We start from the raw sequence: 16,558 nt of genomic DNA, 5'->3' as shown, positions 1-16,558 counted from the left end.
ATTTCTTCTCCAAGAGCCAGCAGACCTTCTGCTTCCTCAAGAAAAAAAATATATGTTCTCTCTCAGGCAGCCTTCAGTAGCAGGGAGGGGCACTGACCTATCATAGAAGTGGCCAAATTAGTAGCTGTAGAAGCACATGTACAGTAAACATTTTTAACTGCCCATATTAACACATTTTGTATAGTATATAGACAAATACATCATCCTTTTTGTAAAACATTCCTAACACAGAGTAAAATAACTCCTCCCCCTCACAAAATTGATATGAAAACATAGAAAAGAAGGGGGAGTTTATAGCCCTGCTATTGTTAAGCTTTGAAAATACACCTGAAGAAAATAATTTTCACAGTCAAAATATCAATAATAAGAAGGCTAAATACATCTCTAGCAATAAGATGATCCAAAGCATGGATCCCTAAACAGACCTTCTCTAGATTACCTAGCAACTGTCATTTTAAAGAAGTAATTTTTTGTATAACAACCAGGAGCCATGTCATAATGAAGTGGACTGAATGGTAGAAACCATTATCAACAGATGCTGAGAATGGAAGTTAGTAAAATTAGATGTTAGATTGTTTTGTCTTAAATTTTATTAGTTAGCAGGGTATCAGGTTTATATGATGTGTGTATCTATATTTACATATATATAAAATATGTATATTATCACTTTTGTATTAACTAACAGTTTTTAGTTGTTAATTTGTGATTTGGATCATATACACTAGTACGGAGTATGTAACGAAGTATTTCATTTGTTTATATAAAAGGCTTTGTAGGAATAACCAGTATTTAGAATTAGAATTAAGCACAATGATGTTCGGTGCCAGAGAATGTGTGTTACATAACACTGTTTATTATTTGTAACTTCTGAGTGGTCCTCAAAGGCAGGCCCACATGCAGCATTATGTGGTCAAGTTGTAAGATGATTATGGCTTGGGCCACTGCTTTTGGGATCTGCTGAGCAAGATAGTGCTGCAAATGATATACCAGTCAAACTGCAAATCCAGGAGTATCCTCAAGTCATGGACTTATTTCTTCAACGAAAGTACAACTCTGTCTTAATACTATCACTGAAATTATTGTTTCTAGACAACACAGAAGATCAGAGGCAACACTCCTATCTTACTAGGCTTTAGTCTTTTTGCTCCATCAGTTCCCTAACAACCCCCAGCATGGTCTGGGATGTGCAAAGTACAGGTCACTATCATCAACATAGTTATAGTATCCTATTTATGCTACCTTATTTCAAAAACTGATTTTGTCTTCCACTGGTTTCATACAGATATTAAATAGTATGGAGAAAGGGTTTAGCCCGCTGGTATCCCACACTGGAGAAACCCTTCTTCTCCCTCAGCTGCCAGTTCCCAGGATGGATTGAATAGGTTGGTTGAAAGATTTGCAAGGATAATATTAGCAACAAAATACTATTTTCTAATGGATCATGCTTGAATATGTTAAGTCTGGGCCTGATAAAAGACTACAGCATTCTGTACTATTGGCTGTAGATTTATCTAGTAAGTGATATCGTTGCCCCTATAATAGCAGAAGCTTGGAACAAAATAACCTTGGAGGCAAATGAACACTTGAGTTAACGACTACTGTGTAGAATTTATTTTTATTTATTAAATTTATTTGCCGACCATCTTGCTGCAAGGCAACTCATTCTCTACTAGAAGCATGAAAGTAATCACTTTATCTCTAAAAACTAGTGAGCTGAAGCAGCTCTTTTATTTCCCCGGGAAATTTACCAATGCCATATTTGAGAACTACAACTAAGTGAATAATTAGTTCTGCACATTTCTTTTTAGTAAACATAGTTTAATGGTGATTTCTCTTTGTACATAATCTTAACACTTTTTCCCCCCTTCCTTTTTTCTTTTTGCAAATCTATTGATGGAAAATTTAGCAAGAAATATATCAAATAATTGCAGTGCTCACATTTACTTATCTTTGTTTTGCGATTTTGTATATATAAGGTTACATATAAAGTTCTCTGTCATTTATTGATTGTCTCATATTTTCAAATGGATCTAATTTAAAACTGAAGAGTCCATGATTTATTTAAGACTACATTGACTGGTGTTATTAGAAACTGATTGAAAAGGTCTATCCAAATAAATTAAAAACTTTAGCAATTTTAATAATTGGAACATTTGTAAATACTAAGTTATCAAACTCAATTGAACTGCAGAGAGGGAAGGAAAACCTTTTACAAAATCATGGCTGCTCCTATATGTCATCTAACATGTTTACATTTTAGACATTTTAAAATTTTTAGACATAGTACTTTTTATTCTGTTTGCATACAAGCATTTTGGGATAAGCATTTGAAAAAGTGAATTTCAATTTTATTTGCATTGTTTGGCTGGAATTGTATCCAGTCATTTTAGTGATTATGGAAAAATGAGGCAGAAAGTTCTCCATATCAGATAAATGTAGTTATGTTTTCAAAAGGGATATATCTTAAAATTCAAACAAATGTCACTGTAACTTCATAAGTCTCAGAGAATTGCACGTATTGCATTTATCTTTTAAGGCCTACATATCCAACTGAGGAGCTAGAAGAAGAAGCAATAACAGAAGATGATGCTGAATTAACGCTTAATAAAATAGAAGAAATAATTGCGGTAAGTTTATGTAACTTGTCTTGACTGATTGCCCACTGTTATGAAGGAAAGAATGTTTCCTTATGTTTATGTTCCTTAGGTTTTCAATAGTTCAGTTTTATATGTGCACTCAGAAAAAGACAATATTTAGTGCAATAAAACTTAGTTTTGAAACAGGATAGATGATTGATATGATTTTCAAATTTAAATTTATAAGCTTTTCTGTCTGGGAATTCAAATTAATACTAGGTTGGACTACAAGTGAGAAAATGGCCGATGTATATGGATATATCTTTGAACTAAATAAGTTAAATGTGTTTGAGATAACACAAAACAAATTAGGCTTGTGTTAGGCAGCATAGAGATGGAATGGTCAAGTTCTGGAATAGAAGAATGGAATAGAAATTAGCCAAGAATATTTTTAATTAGGTATTGTTGTTTAATTGTAAGTAAGCATTTAAAAATTCACTTCTTATCCCTCTATTCTAAATATCCTAAATATATAGGCTCTACTCTTCTACTTCTCCTGTTTCAAATTTAGCAGTACAGTGCAGTTTACTTAAAATAAACCATATTCCTACTTTTTCAAATAGGAAGGAATATAGTGAAATCTTTATTTAGTGAGCTTCGATGCAATAAACCAAATGCATATTTAATACATGTTTGTGAGTAATGGTCATCCCATCTTCCCAATTAAGCTGTTAAAATGAGGATTTATTATAATACCCATACAATTATAGAAAAAAATCTTTTTTTTGCACAATATTTTTTTCTTTTTTGTTATTGTTAGAGTTGAATGTATACTTTGTTTTATTTTGTTGATTTGTTTGGTTACTATTTTGTATTTTATTTTCTATGATAAAACAAATAAGGAAAAAAAGAAAAACATCTGGCTTAAATTGTTGCATATTTAAATGCCAAAGCATTATTTCTCTCTTATTTTGCTGACTGAATTATTTTCACATACACAGTTGTATAGTCAAAGTTAATAAATGAAATAAAAAACTCATTGATGTAGCCTGCAGCAATTCTTGTCAAAATAGTACCAGGTTTTCACATGTCACTATGGTTGGATTCCTGCCAGCTGTTTTTTGTTTTAGTTGCTTCTTGGCTCTCATGTTACATTGTCCATATAAATACATTTGACAGGGGAAGCCAATACTTTTCACAAATGGGTTATATCTAAAATAAGGAGCTTAATGTCCTCTAGCTTTTGAATAGTAATCTCTACAATCCTTTTTTCACTGTCAGTGTGGGTTAGGGCTGATATGAATTGAAGTAAAAAATATCAGGAAATCTCCTATCCTTGTTTTACATGAACTGGCCGCAATGAATATTTTAATGGTACAAAGGGCAAACTGTTTTGGGAATGATTACTAAAGCAGTGCTTTTGACAACAAGTCCTGTGAGTAGCATATTGTATAGTTTTGGATGGTAATAGCATTTTAAAGTTTGTTTCATCTAAAATAAATTTTCTGTCCTGCTAAAAATATTTTCTATGTTTTTAAGGAAGAAGAGACAGACAATGAGGAAAATTATATTGATCTCAATGTTTTAAAGGCACAAACTTACAAATCAGTAAGTGTTTTCTTCAGTTGGTACTGAATGCTAGTTATTAAAGTATTGATTTGCAAACACAATGCATTGCTGCTTGAGTGAAGTGTCTCCTTCTTTCAGTAACTGTAAAATTTCCTATGATTATCTGGGAAGTGTCCCAGCATTTATACAATTTGGGCAGTTGTACAGATAATCAAAGGAGCTATGACAGAGAAGAATTAAGGGAAATGCACAATTATATGTTGCCATTCTCTTGATTAATGGATGAATACCAGTCTTTAATTGGAACTGTCCCTCTTTTGACTTCCCCGATACAGTTTTTACAAAGCAAACAAAAAGAATATGAGCTATAATAATATCATGCCATGGCCATATTAAAACAGTCAGTTGATAGCAGTCCCCAACTTCTGCACCATTGCAGCTGGCTGGGGGAGGGAGAGGGTAACCGGGCCACACAATCTTGTGTGTGCAGCCTACTACTTGCATGAATGGAGCTGCGTGTATGTGTGCACGCTGGTCTGCTGCTCATACGAGTGGAGCTCCACACGTGCACCTGTGCTAACTGCTCATGTGAATGGAGCTGCGCATGCCCAGTTCCAAATAGGCCACAGCCTGGTAGTGGGCCATGGCCCATGGGTTGGGAATCCCTGATTTAGAATATAAATTGGATATCAATTCATTGAGAATTTACAATTAGTTGTTTATACATTTCTCTCTTTTGCTTTTTTAAAGGCAGCAGTAACATAAATACTCCTTTTTATATTTATTTTCTGGTAAACTAATTTTTTTTTTCTGTATGAATTTCTTTGTTGAACAAGTATGGGTTTTTTGTGGTTATATGATCAGAAAGCAAATCCTAGGAGTTTTTCCCATGCTGCTTATTTATGTTGAACTTTAAAAGTAATTGTAAAGTGTTTACTGCTTGTACTGATATAACTGGCAAATTACCCTTTGGCCTTTATGTCAGAGAATTGATTTGAGATTGCGTATGGGTGGGTGTTTTCTGTATCACTGCATATTATAATGTGATAATTCATTAGTGTGTTTAATGCCAATATCTTGATAGGACATGCTTGAGTCTAAACAGGAAGAGATTTTAGAATCTAAAGTAGATGCAGCTGAGTGGAACCTTGAAGTGGAACGTGTTCTTCCTCAGTTGAAAGTCACAATCAAAACAGATAATAAGGTAAGGAAGATCATGTTTAGTGTGTTCCTTCTAAGTTAGCACGTCATCTTTCAGAAAGAGTCTACCTATGTGCATGCATACTCTGTTTAGGCATTATGAAAGTAGGTCAGCAACTTCTCTGCTAAAAGAAAGCGTCACCTGAAAATTTCCAAAAGTACATGTATATTAATGAAGTGTTCCTCCCCATAGATATGTGCACTATATGCGTGAAATTCAGGGAGAATTGCTAAAATGTTCAGTTAAGGAAAAGGAAGAACTTTACACCTTCTTATCTCAGTTATTTTCATAATATCTGTGAAATATACAGGCTTTCTAAATTTGTCTTTTCCTCTGCTAAACAAGATAATTAAAAATAAAGGCACTTTATCCTGGACTAATATCAGATAGTTAGCATAGGTAAGAATCTACAAATAAAGAATTTATTATTCCAGAATAAACCTGCTGCAATTGATGAACACAAAGATCTTACTGAAAGCTGTGCAGATGTGTGATTAGATTTTAGAAGCATTAAGATAACATTTAGGTACCCTAACTTTCAATACCAACTGAAGGCATGTAAATTTTATGAGTGTCAAATGTGATGGTTTCATTTAACTTCAGTTTCCTCAGTTTCCCCTCAGGAAAAACTTGATGTACTAATGTTTGGAATCAAATCATGTTTGCACCTACCATAATTGTTGTTTAATCTTCTTCACTGTTAACTCCTCAAATTCATTCTTTAAGATTTGAAAATACCAGAAGTATTCTTAAGCAGCACATCTTGGAATTTGGTCTACTAATTTGCCTAAGTCTACTCATTTGGGCACCTTACAAGGTTCACTGATTTCCCATGGGTGCTACGTATGGGTAGTGATCACTTAACAACCATAACTGAAACCAGAATTTTCATCAGTTAAGCAAAACATTATGTGATTAAACCACTTAGTGACAGCAGTTCTAGTAGTCCAGTTGTGGTCAGTAGATGAGGAGTGCACCACCATTAGGTGAGGACCTTACACTTTTCCTGCCTTGTCATGCTCACCTCCGTTCAAGTCCCCTCTGATTCAGGAAGGGTCAGTCAGGCATGTCTTGTCAGCAGTGGCAGAAGAAAACAGTGAAGGTCAGCTGGGGGCAGTGGTAGGATGCAGGATGACAAAAAGGCAGAGATGGGGGAGATAGGTAGATGCAGGAAAGTTGAAGCATACACTGTGATTGTAAATGCAGACAAGCTACCCAGTGCCCAGATTTTGATCTGCCATAACTACCATTATTTCAGCACCTTTGTAACTTCAAACTCTCATTAACAAATGGTTGTTAAGTGAAGATTACATCTTTGCCTGATATATTCTATTGAACCATGTCTTAACTCTACTATTTTATGCTGTTTGCCCATAGATCTTTTTTGTTTGTTTGTACTTGCTTGACTCTTTATTGGAGCCCTCTTAATTGAATGTTTTTACACATTCACCCATAACCTTTCATCTCCATCTAACTATGCTTAAATGTATCAATTCCATTTATTCTGGTTCTTCCATTTATTTCTAATCAACATTGGCAATTCAGCTTTTGCTCACTTCATTCAACTCTCTCCTCTCGTATTGTAATGTCTCTTTTCTGTGGGGTGTTGAAATCAAGTACTTGAATTATTCTCTATATATCAAGGAAATTACTAAATCACATTGCTGCTATCGTGTGTGTCAAAATGTGACTGTGTTTTGGCATGCAGTATTAAAGTTTTCATTGCTGCCCATCGTTATTACAATCAATGCAGGCAGAAAAAATAGTGATTGCTCAAGCTATCAGTTAGCGCAGTCAGTGGATAACTGCAGCTTTGCAGAGTATATTCTAGGAAATCAGTAGTTATTATTTTAGATGGTAAAGAGATTACACTTTATTCAGTTTATTCAAGTATTGCAATTTCTTTCTTGCTGCCTTTCCACACCTTCAATTATTATTTTTAATCAGAACATTTCTGCTAAATTATGTGACTTCCTGTTACTATTATTATACTTGTCATCTTTAAAGTGTGCACCTTGAGTAGTCAATTGTGGCACCTATATATTAAAGATTTTTCTTTGCAAACCTGTACCATGTTACATGCAGATTGTCATGGAGAAATGTTGGGATATGTAAAATGTTCTTAACCAAAATAAGTAAGGTGGAATTATGAATTTTAAGATTCCAGCAACATGTTTGGTTTTAGATTCTTTCTTGTTTATCATCTTTCTTGTTCAAGGAACGTGCAGGAGTCTTTTTCAGCACCACAGCTCAAACAAGTAGACTGATTTTTTTCATGATCCAATTTATGACACTGTGCAAATTAATCTGCATTTAAGTTCCAAGCTGATGTGCTGATGTCAATTTTTATTTTGTCATTTCCATTTTTGCAGTGATTATGTATTTGTTGTTTTGATGTTCAGGAAGAGAACAAATTTTCTTGCTTTCTTCTTTAATTGTTCTGATCAGATGTTTCAGAACTTTGATTTCTAAGAGGATATATCATCAGCATATCAAAAATTGTTAGTGATTCTTTATCCAATTTTTACTTTGATTTTGAATTCTTCCCATCCCAGCTTCCTCATGATCACGTCAGCCTACTTTGAATTTAAAAAAGTGAAAGAATGCAACCTTGCTGTTCTCCTTTCGCTACCTTGAACCAGTACGTGTTTCCATATGGCACAATAATTTTCTAGTTTTGTGTACAGCAACTATACTAACTTGACAGATGTGTTGTAATCCACAAATCTTCTAGGACTCTCCACAACTTGTCTTGATTGACACAGTCAAAGGCTTTCATGTATTCTTGAGATTTTTTCCCCGTGATCTAGGATAAATTTGTAATATGGTCATGAGTGCCACTTCTGAAGCTATCGATTCTTGACACATCATTGGTCAGACAGTTTTATTTCCCTTGCTTCTTTTTGATGATGCTTTTATTAGTAGTAAATGGTGTTCAAATCCTTTTGATTTGCACAAATGCATTCTTGGCATGAATCTTCATACATTCCTCCTTTAGCTGCTTGCAATTCTGGTTCCAGTAAACTTTGCTGTCTTTCCTTGCTGCTCTTTGGAAATCTGTATTCAATATCCTTGCTTCCTCTTATATTGCATTGCTTTAACTGCTTTTCTTTGCTTGGCTATTCTGATGGTTTCATCTGAGAGGCACTTTTGCATTTTTTCTGGTTTCTTGTATGGTATATATTCAACTGTTGTTTCAGTGGTAGTTGATTGAATTTCTTGCTATGGTACATTGGGCATCTTCTAAACTTTATCCAGCAGTTCAAACCTGTTTTTCATCTGAATTGCATACTTAGAAGGGATTTTTGGTGATGTTAAATTTCTTTGGTTGTTTAGTAGTTCTTTCCAAATTCTAAAATTTTTCAAATTTTTATTTAGGATTGGAGAATCCACGTGGATCAAATGCATCAGCACCAAGATGGAATTGAATCAGCTTTAAAAGATACCCGTGTAAGTCTGATGTGTAATTCAAATGTGACATTCTGAGTGACATTACGGCAATTCAGCTACTGCATCTATTAATTAGTTGTAGTATGTTGTTACATTATTACAAAATTATTGTGACAACATTCTGTTGTTACATTATTTCCATCAAGGATTTCCAAGGCCTAAAACATTAGCTTTTTCTCTGAAACCACTTCTAAAGAATAAAAAGTATTTTTCCCCAGGCATCTCTTTTTCTTTTGAATTGGGATGTCTCTGCCAACAAGCTATTTTTAAATGATGCCTATTTTAGAAGACTTGTAAGTAACTGGGTTTGATCAACATGTGTGGAAGATTTTTCTTTCAAATGAGTTTTTTGCACTGTTTTGAGATTATCATTTTTTCCCTCTAAGAGATATTAGCTGGTAATCATTAAATGGTGCTAGAGGTGAAGGCGTGACCTATATTAAGATGTAAAACCTTAGTATACATAATAATTAAATTTAATATTAAGTTTGGACACCTATGAAAAGTAGATGAGGATTGTACAACTGTACACTGTTAGCTCTCATTCTGAGATACAGACAGTTGCACGACCTTTTTTAATTTGAGTATTCATTGATTTAGTTTTAAGTGGAACAACAAATATGAATAATTGTTGAGGCTACAAAAGTGTTTACAGAGTCCAGGTGCACAGTGATAATTATTTTACACTCATATTAAATGACTCAGAAGGTCTAACAGCGTACATCCCATTTCATTATTTAAATTTTCCAATTGCAAAATAATTGAGAAACTAGAGTGTTTACCCTGGTTTTAGTGTTAGGATTTATTTTATGTTCCTTGATACAAGTAAAGTTAAACTGTGTAGAAAAATAGCATTAAGTACTTGGGATCCAGTGTTGGATATTTTCAGTATTTCAAAATTTGAAAATATCTTTTTCAGTACAGTGTTACTATGTTCCAAAAGACTTTCTAAAATGTTCTTTGTGTTTGTATTTCTCTAATGCTGCAGGTAAGATTTTAAAACTTGGTAGAGTTTTCAAAGCCTGTGTAGACATGGAACATGGGCGGATGTTCAAATGAAAAAGTGTTAAAAGAAATTCCATTGGACATGTTAGAACTGTTGACTAACAGTTCAGAAGAACTTTAGATCCCAATCAATTTCAGTGATAACATGTGTGTCAAACTTTTACAGGGCTATCTTGACAAGCTTCATAATGAAATCAGCAGAACTCTGGAAAAGGTTAGCAGTAGAGAAAAGTATATTAACAATCAGCTGGAGCATTTGGTTCAAGAATATCGTTCTGCACAGGCACTTTTGAGTGAGGTAATTATTTTACTTTTAAAAGTATTTTTACAGTATTGTGCTGCTACTATTGCGAGCTGATTGTTTTGTATTATATGTTTTATATTTATATTATAACTCAACTCATAAAAATATAGCAAAAGTTCACATTTAGCATTGTTCCTGTGAAAGGAGACATTTTCATAGAAATTCTACACTTGATTAAAATATTTTGTAATATTTCTTCTTTTCCCTTCCCCCAAACAGGCTAAAGAGAAATATCAGCAAGGAAGTGGTGGTGTGACAGAGAGGACAAGAATTCTGTCTGAGGTACACTTATTTATCTTAGTATTACATCAATCAAGTGAATACATATGTGTTTCCCCTCAAATTTAAATATGGTGAAAATAATAGTGTAATTGTGGCAATTGGGATTTGTTTTTTCCAAAAATCTGGTAGAAATTCATAGCCATGGGGACTTCATTTTCCAACCACTGGGAGGGTGTTTTTGGCACAGCTTCTGAGTTCAAGAACTCCATGGCAACTATGGGCTGTTCCAAGTAATCTCAGCTTCGTGATGTGTGAGTGGGATCCTGCTATATTATCATCTAAGCAGATCAATCTGGAAATAGAGACTAGTGATATATGTCCTTTGCAGTATTGAGATTTGCTTCTTTTTTGGAATGGGATCTCATGGCTCTTCTGGATTTTTGCATGGTCAAAATTGATCACCCTTAAGCATCCAATGGTTTCCCAAGGGTGGTTTGCAAATTTTCCTGACAATTTGGCAAGCAGTTCTATCTCACATTTAGTCAACCTTTAGAATATGAAAACAATCAGCATATTCAGTAAAATTATTCCTTTAAGTCTTCTGCTTAATCATTGATCCCATATGTTTATTGCACTGAGAGAAAGAAACAATTGAAAAGATGCCCAGAGTAATGGTAGCATAAAATCTGAAGTGGTTGCAACTAAGCTCTGATAAGGCTTAAGCCTCAAGACTCCATAATTGTAATAAGAGTAGCAAAACATTGGTTCTTTATACTTTTAGCATCCAAAGATTCCTACCTGGTTTCTCTTCATGTTATCAGGATCATTTAGGGAAGGCAGTGTGGGAGAAGACTTCATGTTTAGTGATTGGTTGATTTTAAGTATTTCTGAGCAGCTAATCCAATGTGACTAATGAAATAGGATCTTGTGTTGTTATCCAGTATTTATTTGAGCTTATTGATTCCAGAGAAGTTAATATCCCTTGTAGTAGGATTTCTACTACCTGTCACTTAGTTCCATGTTCGGCTGATTCCTTCAGACTCTTGGTGAAGGATGATCAGCTGGATCAGGAAAAAAGTCAGTGTTCTCTAGAAGAGGGGATTATGATTTTTTTTTTAAGTTGAATTTCTTCCTAAACCTAGTTATTTTAAAACCTCCCTTAACCCAGCTATGTTTGACAACTTTCTCCTAGTTTCCAAGCTTTATTTTTTTAAGAGGAAGGTTGTTGTTAATGTGGCATTCAACTACAGATAATCCTGTCAGTAATAAGTAATCAGATTTGGTCATAGGATAGAAACAGCATTGGTCGCCCTGGTGGATAACATTCCTCTTCATAGGAAAATTCATCTCTCTTGGTCCCATTATGCTTTTTGGCAGATTAAATATCATTGACCCTGGTATCTTGCTGGACTGTCTACATGGACTGGGAGTTAGTAGTTCTGCTCATCAGTGGCCATTTCCGGGCTGTACTCATGAGCTGTGATGTTTGGAATCATGTTTGTTCCAGTAAAGGGTACCACTGGGTAGAAGTGTGGGTGGAAATGTCTGGGCATTTTATATTCTGAATATTGCGGAGGAGAGGGGGTTGGTGTGGCGCTGATCAGCTATTCTAGAACGGGCTGCGCTGCTAATAAACAGGCTGCGGCCATGCCAAATGGGCGCAGGAGCAAAGTGGCTGTACTGAATAGGCTGTGGCAAATGTGCCATTCCGAATGGGCAGTGACGAATGGGAAGTGGTGAATGGCAAATGGCGAATGGGCTGCGGCAAACAGGACAGATGAATACTGGATGGATGCTGGGAGGGAGAGGCAGATTCTTTTCCCTTGTTTTCCTCTCCAAAAGCTAGGTGCTTCTATAAGTCCGGAGGGTCTTATAGTCCAAAAATGTGGTAATTTCTGTATGAAGCCACTGAAAAAAGTTCTCCTGCAGTTTGGGTGATGAGCCACCACCATGCAACGTCACTTAGTTGTTGGTAGCGAGTATCATTCTCAGCCCACACTGGATGAGGTTTGCTTGAACTAACATCTGAAAGTTATTTGAGTCTAAATGTGTTCATAGTGCAGAAAAGACCATGAATATATACTGTTTGCTGAGGTGCTGAGTCAGCATATGAGCTGACCCAGCATATGTAATATTAGTGTGAGGTTATTATGGTGCCTTGTTTAGAAAATGATGGTTTTTAATTGTGTGAGGTTTCTGTGTGTATCTTTTATCAAATTTATATTGGATGTTTTCCCCATTAGCTGCCCAAGGTTATATTGTATAAGATAGGCAGCATATAAATCTTATAAATCAATAAAATTTCATTATATTAAAATAATGGTGCTGGGCCACTACTTAAGTACATAGTATGTGGTGATTTAGCATGTTTGTGATAGATTTAGATGTCTTAACTTGGGGACGCCTGATTAAAAATAAGCAATGGGTTTATCCTGAAGTATTCATGAACGCTTACTTGTTATAAGTTGTATGATTTGAAATTTAAAGCACTCTGAATGGACACTTGAGAATTCCACTTCTGTCAGTTCTCCCTGAAGCCAGTTCACTGACCTCAATTAAATGATTTACTGTATTCTGCTTCTGTGAAATCATTCAGGATAAATGAATGACTGGTTTTCCTTTTCAAATAATTTAAATTTTATAAGATCGTAATATTAAATTAATGAATGTACAGTATATAACTTTACATGACTAAAAGGCAGGGCCTCTGGTGACTGTTTCATCAGAATCAAATCAATTTATGTAATAGACTTTTCTCATTTATCTACTTTGTATTGTTGATTATTCTTATGAATTAAGAATTGAACAAGATACCCATGTTTTAATTATGTCATTAGACAGAAGAAGGAAACCTTGGATATAAAGTATTTTTTTTAACAGAGCCATTATAAGTATGACCTATTAAAGCAAGATTTGTAATTCGTAGGAACCATCCTGTGAAAAAACCCCTGAAGATGATAATTACCATCATAGATTTGCCATAGTGGCAAAGTGATTGGAATATAGTATTCCAGGCAAACTCTGCCCACTGTCAGGAGTTCGATCCTAGTGGCTCGAGGTTGACTCAGCCCTTCATCCTTCCAGGGTCAATAAAATGAGGACCCAGATTGTTGGGGGCAATATGCTGACTCTCTAAACCACTTTGAGAGGACTGTAAAGCACTATGAAGCTGTATATAAGCCTAAGTGCTATTGCTGTTGCATGTGAAATTCAGAGAAACAGTGCTGTTTTGGCTATGGAACCACTTGCTCTGCTTATTCATACATTTCCAACTTGAAGTAATTTTATCCTTCCAATGAGGAACTCTGTTTCAGTTATAATAAACTTGACAGAATATATTAACTATGGTTTCTGTAATTCTTCAACTTTAGTTATCATCTTGTATGCAATAGTTCTTTCATATACCTTCCTAGGTTTATTGGATTTCTGTGGGCTTCAGTGGGGTAGTTTGCAATACGAGAGTTTTTAAAAAAATTAATATGTCATAGTTATGTATTCCTCAGCAAGGGTCAGTTGTCTGAGTGTGATTCATTTACCCTCTTCCATTTTCACTTGATTTTAAATTATGTTTACTTTATTAAGCATTGAGGCAGAATGGCATAAAAAACCCAGAGCTGCTGCAGCCAGCCTGTTCTCCATCTGTTTGACTTGGCTGGCTGCCATAGCAATACTGCTCTTTCCACCCACAGTCTCTTGCCAGCTGGAATACCTTGCTCCGAGGTGGTTGTGGTAGCTAAGTAATCCTTATCTGTCTCCCACTTGAACTGGCCACTGCATCTTGCCAAATGGCAGATTTACTTTGGGGAATCTACTTTACTGAAAATAATCAAAAAGCAAAACTACCGACATTATGTATATATGCATAATGTAACTTGAGTATCTCTTGCCCTCCTATAAACACAAATTCTCAACAGCACATACTGCATCTAAGAGATAAGAAAACAGACAATCATTACTTAAGGAAGGATAATGGTCTTTTTTTCTCTTAGACTGCGGATATTCTAGCTACTTACTGCGCTTTTGACATTCAGGATTGTGCCAGGTTGTAGAGGCTGCTACAACAGCAACAGCCAGATGTTAGTCTCTCAAAGTACAAAATTTCCTTCCTCAAGCTGCTATTGCTGATATTTTTCACAGTTTTGGCTTCTAGTGGCTTTCCCATCTCTTGTGTTCCAACACTCGTGCTGTTTGTATTTGAGTGAAACTACAAGTAGTCCTTAACTTATAACCATTCATTTAGTAACTATTCGAAGTTACAATAGCACTGGAAAAAGTGAGTTAAGACTATTCTTTCGCACTTATGACTGTTACAGCATCGCCATGGTCATGTGTTCAAAATTTGGATGCTTGGCAACTGGCATATATTAATGATAGTTGCACTGCCCTGGGATCATCACCTTTTGTTACTTTCTGTCAAACAAAGGGGAAGCCAGATTTGCTTAACAGCTGTTCTACTTTACAACTGCAGTGATTAACTTAACAACTGTGGCAATAAGGTTTTAAAATGGGGCAAACCTCACTTAACAGCTGCTTTGCTTAGCAACAGAAATGTGTTCAATTGTGTCATAAGTCAAGGACTATATTAGATGTCTGCTTCACATATTAGACCAAACTATGAATCATGGTTTACTGTCTTCAGTGTTTGACTTCATACAATCCTCAAAGTTCTGTGTAATCTTGTGGAATATTGTTTGATTCAGACATGTTCCTTGATATGTATGCTCCATGCCTCACCTCATTTTTTAAAAGAATTAATTAAAAAAGGAAATGGAAATATGCATTCTGCAAAGTCTAGCCTCAAATATCATCTTAATTCTTTTAATCTTCTGGGCATCACATTGACTCTAAAGAAAGACTTATAACATAAAAATGAAACATCACCACTATTCTGATTGAAAGTATGGCCATCTGCCAAGTTAAACAGTGGCAGGTAAACAGGTAATAGAGAAGATGGTGAGCAATTATCTTTCTCTTTTAATTTCTCATTAATAAATATTTTGCAATAGGCCACACCCTTATTGTAGCCATTTGTAAGCATGGCCATCTTGTGCTCTAAAAATTTAAATATAATTTTAAAAGGCTGTGTATGGTTTACAGAATGCAAACTTAAACAAAGCACCTCATGTTTTAGTGTGATATTTGAACCCAGATATTTATAGTAACAAACAGCTTTAGAGATGAATGTTACTAGTTGGAGATGATTTTCAAAACAGAACTTGGTTCTTTTTTTACCAGATCTGCTTCTCACTTTTGGTTTTTGAGAACACAGAAAAGAAGAAAAAAGTAGAGAAAATAAAACAAGTCGAGGTCCATAAAGTTTTCAAATGAGTAGGAAACATATTTGTATTATTTCAGAATATCAAATAAAAAAAATATTGCAAACCTGATTGTGCTGTACTCCCTCCTCCTTTCTATACTTATGTGAATTAGAGAAACATCTGCCTAAGCCACTTCCAAATATTATCTTATTATGGACCTTAAAAATGCTTCAGCCTCTTTTGCCTTACAATGGAACCTACATACCTCTATCAAGATCATCTTCCTTACTGTTTATAACACTGTGCTGAGGCTGCACTTTGAATTGTAACCAGAGGTCCACTAGAACCTAGTTCAGCTCATGAAATAGTAGTATTACGTAGGTGTAGTGAACGGTTAATATTGATACAGTAATACCAGTCCTGATGCATTTTGGGTCATTTGTAGCTTCTGGATGGTCCTCAAGGGCAAACCCATGTACAGCATGTTGTAGAAATCTATTTCGGATAAGGCCAATGCATGAATGACCATAAGCAGGGCCCCATAATTTAGAAATGATTACAATTTGAGCACAAGATAAAGTTGTACAAAGCTCTCCTGGCCATGTTCTCCACCTGTTATTCAGGCAATATATAGAGTTCAGGAAGACCCCTAAAATTGCCTAGAGGTCTGAGTGAGGAAGTAAAGCCCTATTCAGAACCAATCTGGAAAGTCTCTAGATTTGGATCCTGGGGGTCACAAACTCACCTCCCCAGTATTCCTAGAGTTAAGTTGGACCCTGTTCAAGTTAAAGCTTCTTCTTCCTTATCTAGACCCTCACAGCCTCCAGGCACATTTTAAATAAAAAACTACTTTTTTATTCTTTTGAACCCAGCAGAATATACATGATTTCCTTAACCTGTTTTAGAATTTTCACAGTGCAATTTTTAGCACTGTTTTTCTTATTTGTGTTGGTCTGTGTAGTGGGGACTATAC

The 16,558-nt window shown here is 35.2% G+C and overlaps 1 protein-coding gene across 1 annotated transcript in view; it reads left to right on the top strand.

The window, feature by feature from the left end:
* IFT57 (intraflagellar transport 57) overlaps nt 1-16,558 on the top strand; it is a 32,926-nt gene that overhangs the window by 9,578 nt on the left and 6,790 nt on the right. The window contains exons 4-9 of the mRNA XM_014061038.2: nt 2,537-2,627; nt 4,116-4,184; nt 5,230-5,349; nt 8,725-8,796; nt 9,968-10,099; nt 10,325-10,387. Coding sequence (XP_013916513.1) covers nt 2,537-2,627; nt 4,116-4,184; nt 5,230-5,349; nt 8,725-8,796; nt 9,968-10,099; nt 10,325-10,387 — 547 coding nt within the window. The remainder of the gene's footprint in view (nt 1-2,536; nt 2,628-4,115; nt 4,185-5,229; nt 5,350-8,724; nt 8,797-9,967; nt 10,100-10,324; nt 10,388-16,558) is intronic.

The sequence above is a fragment of the Thamnophis sirtalis genome, unplaced genomic scaffold, assembly GCF_051295495.1.
Source record: "Thamnophis sirtalis isolate CommonGarterSnake01/CBP01778 unplaced genomic scaffold, rThaSir2_p1.2 scaffold_8, whole genome shotgun sequence".
NCBI classification, from domain to species: domain Eukaryota; kingdom Metazoa; phylum Chordata; class Lepidosauria; order Squamata; family Natricidae; genus Thamnophis; species Thamnophis sirtalis.
The sequence above is the reverse complement of the archived record's forward strand: the minus strand, read 5'-3'. Positions and strand labels throughout refer to the sequence as shown.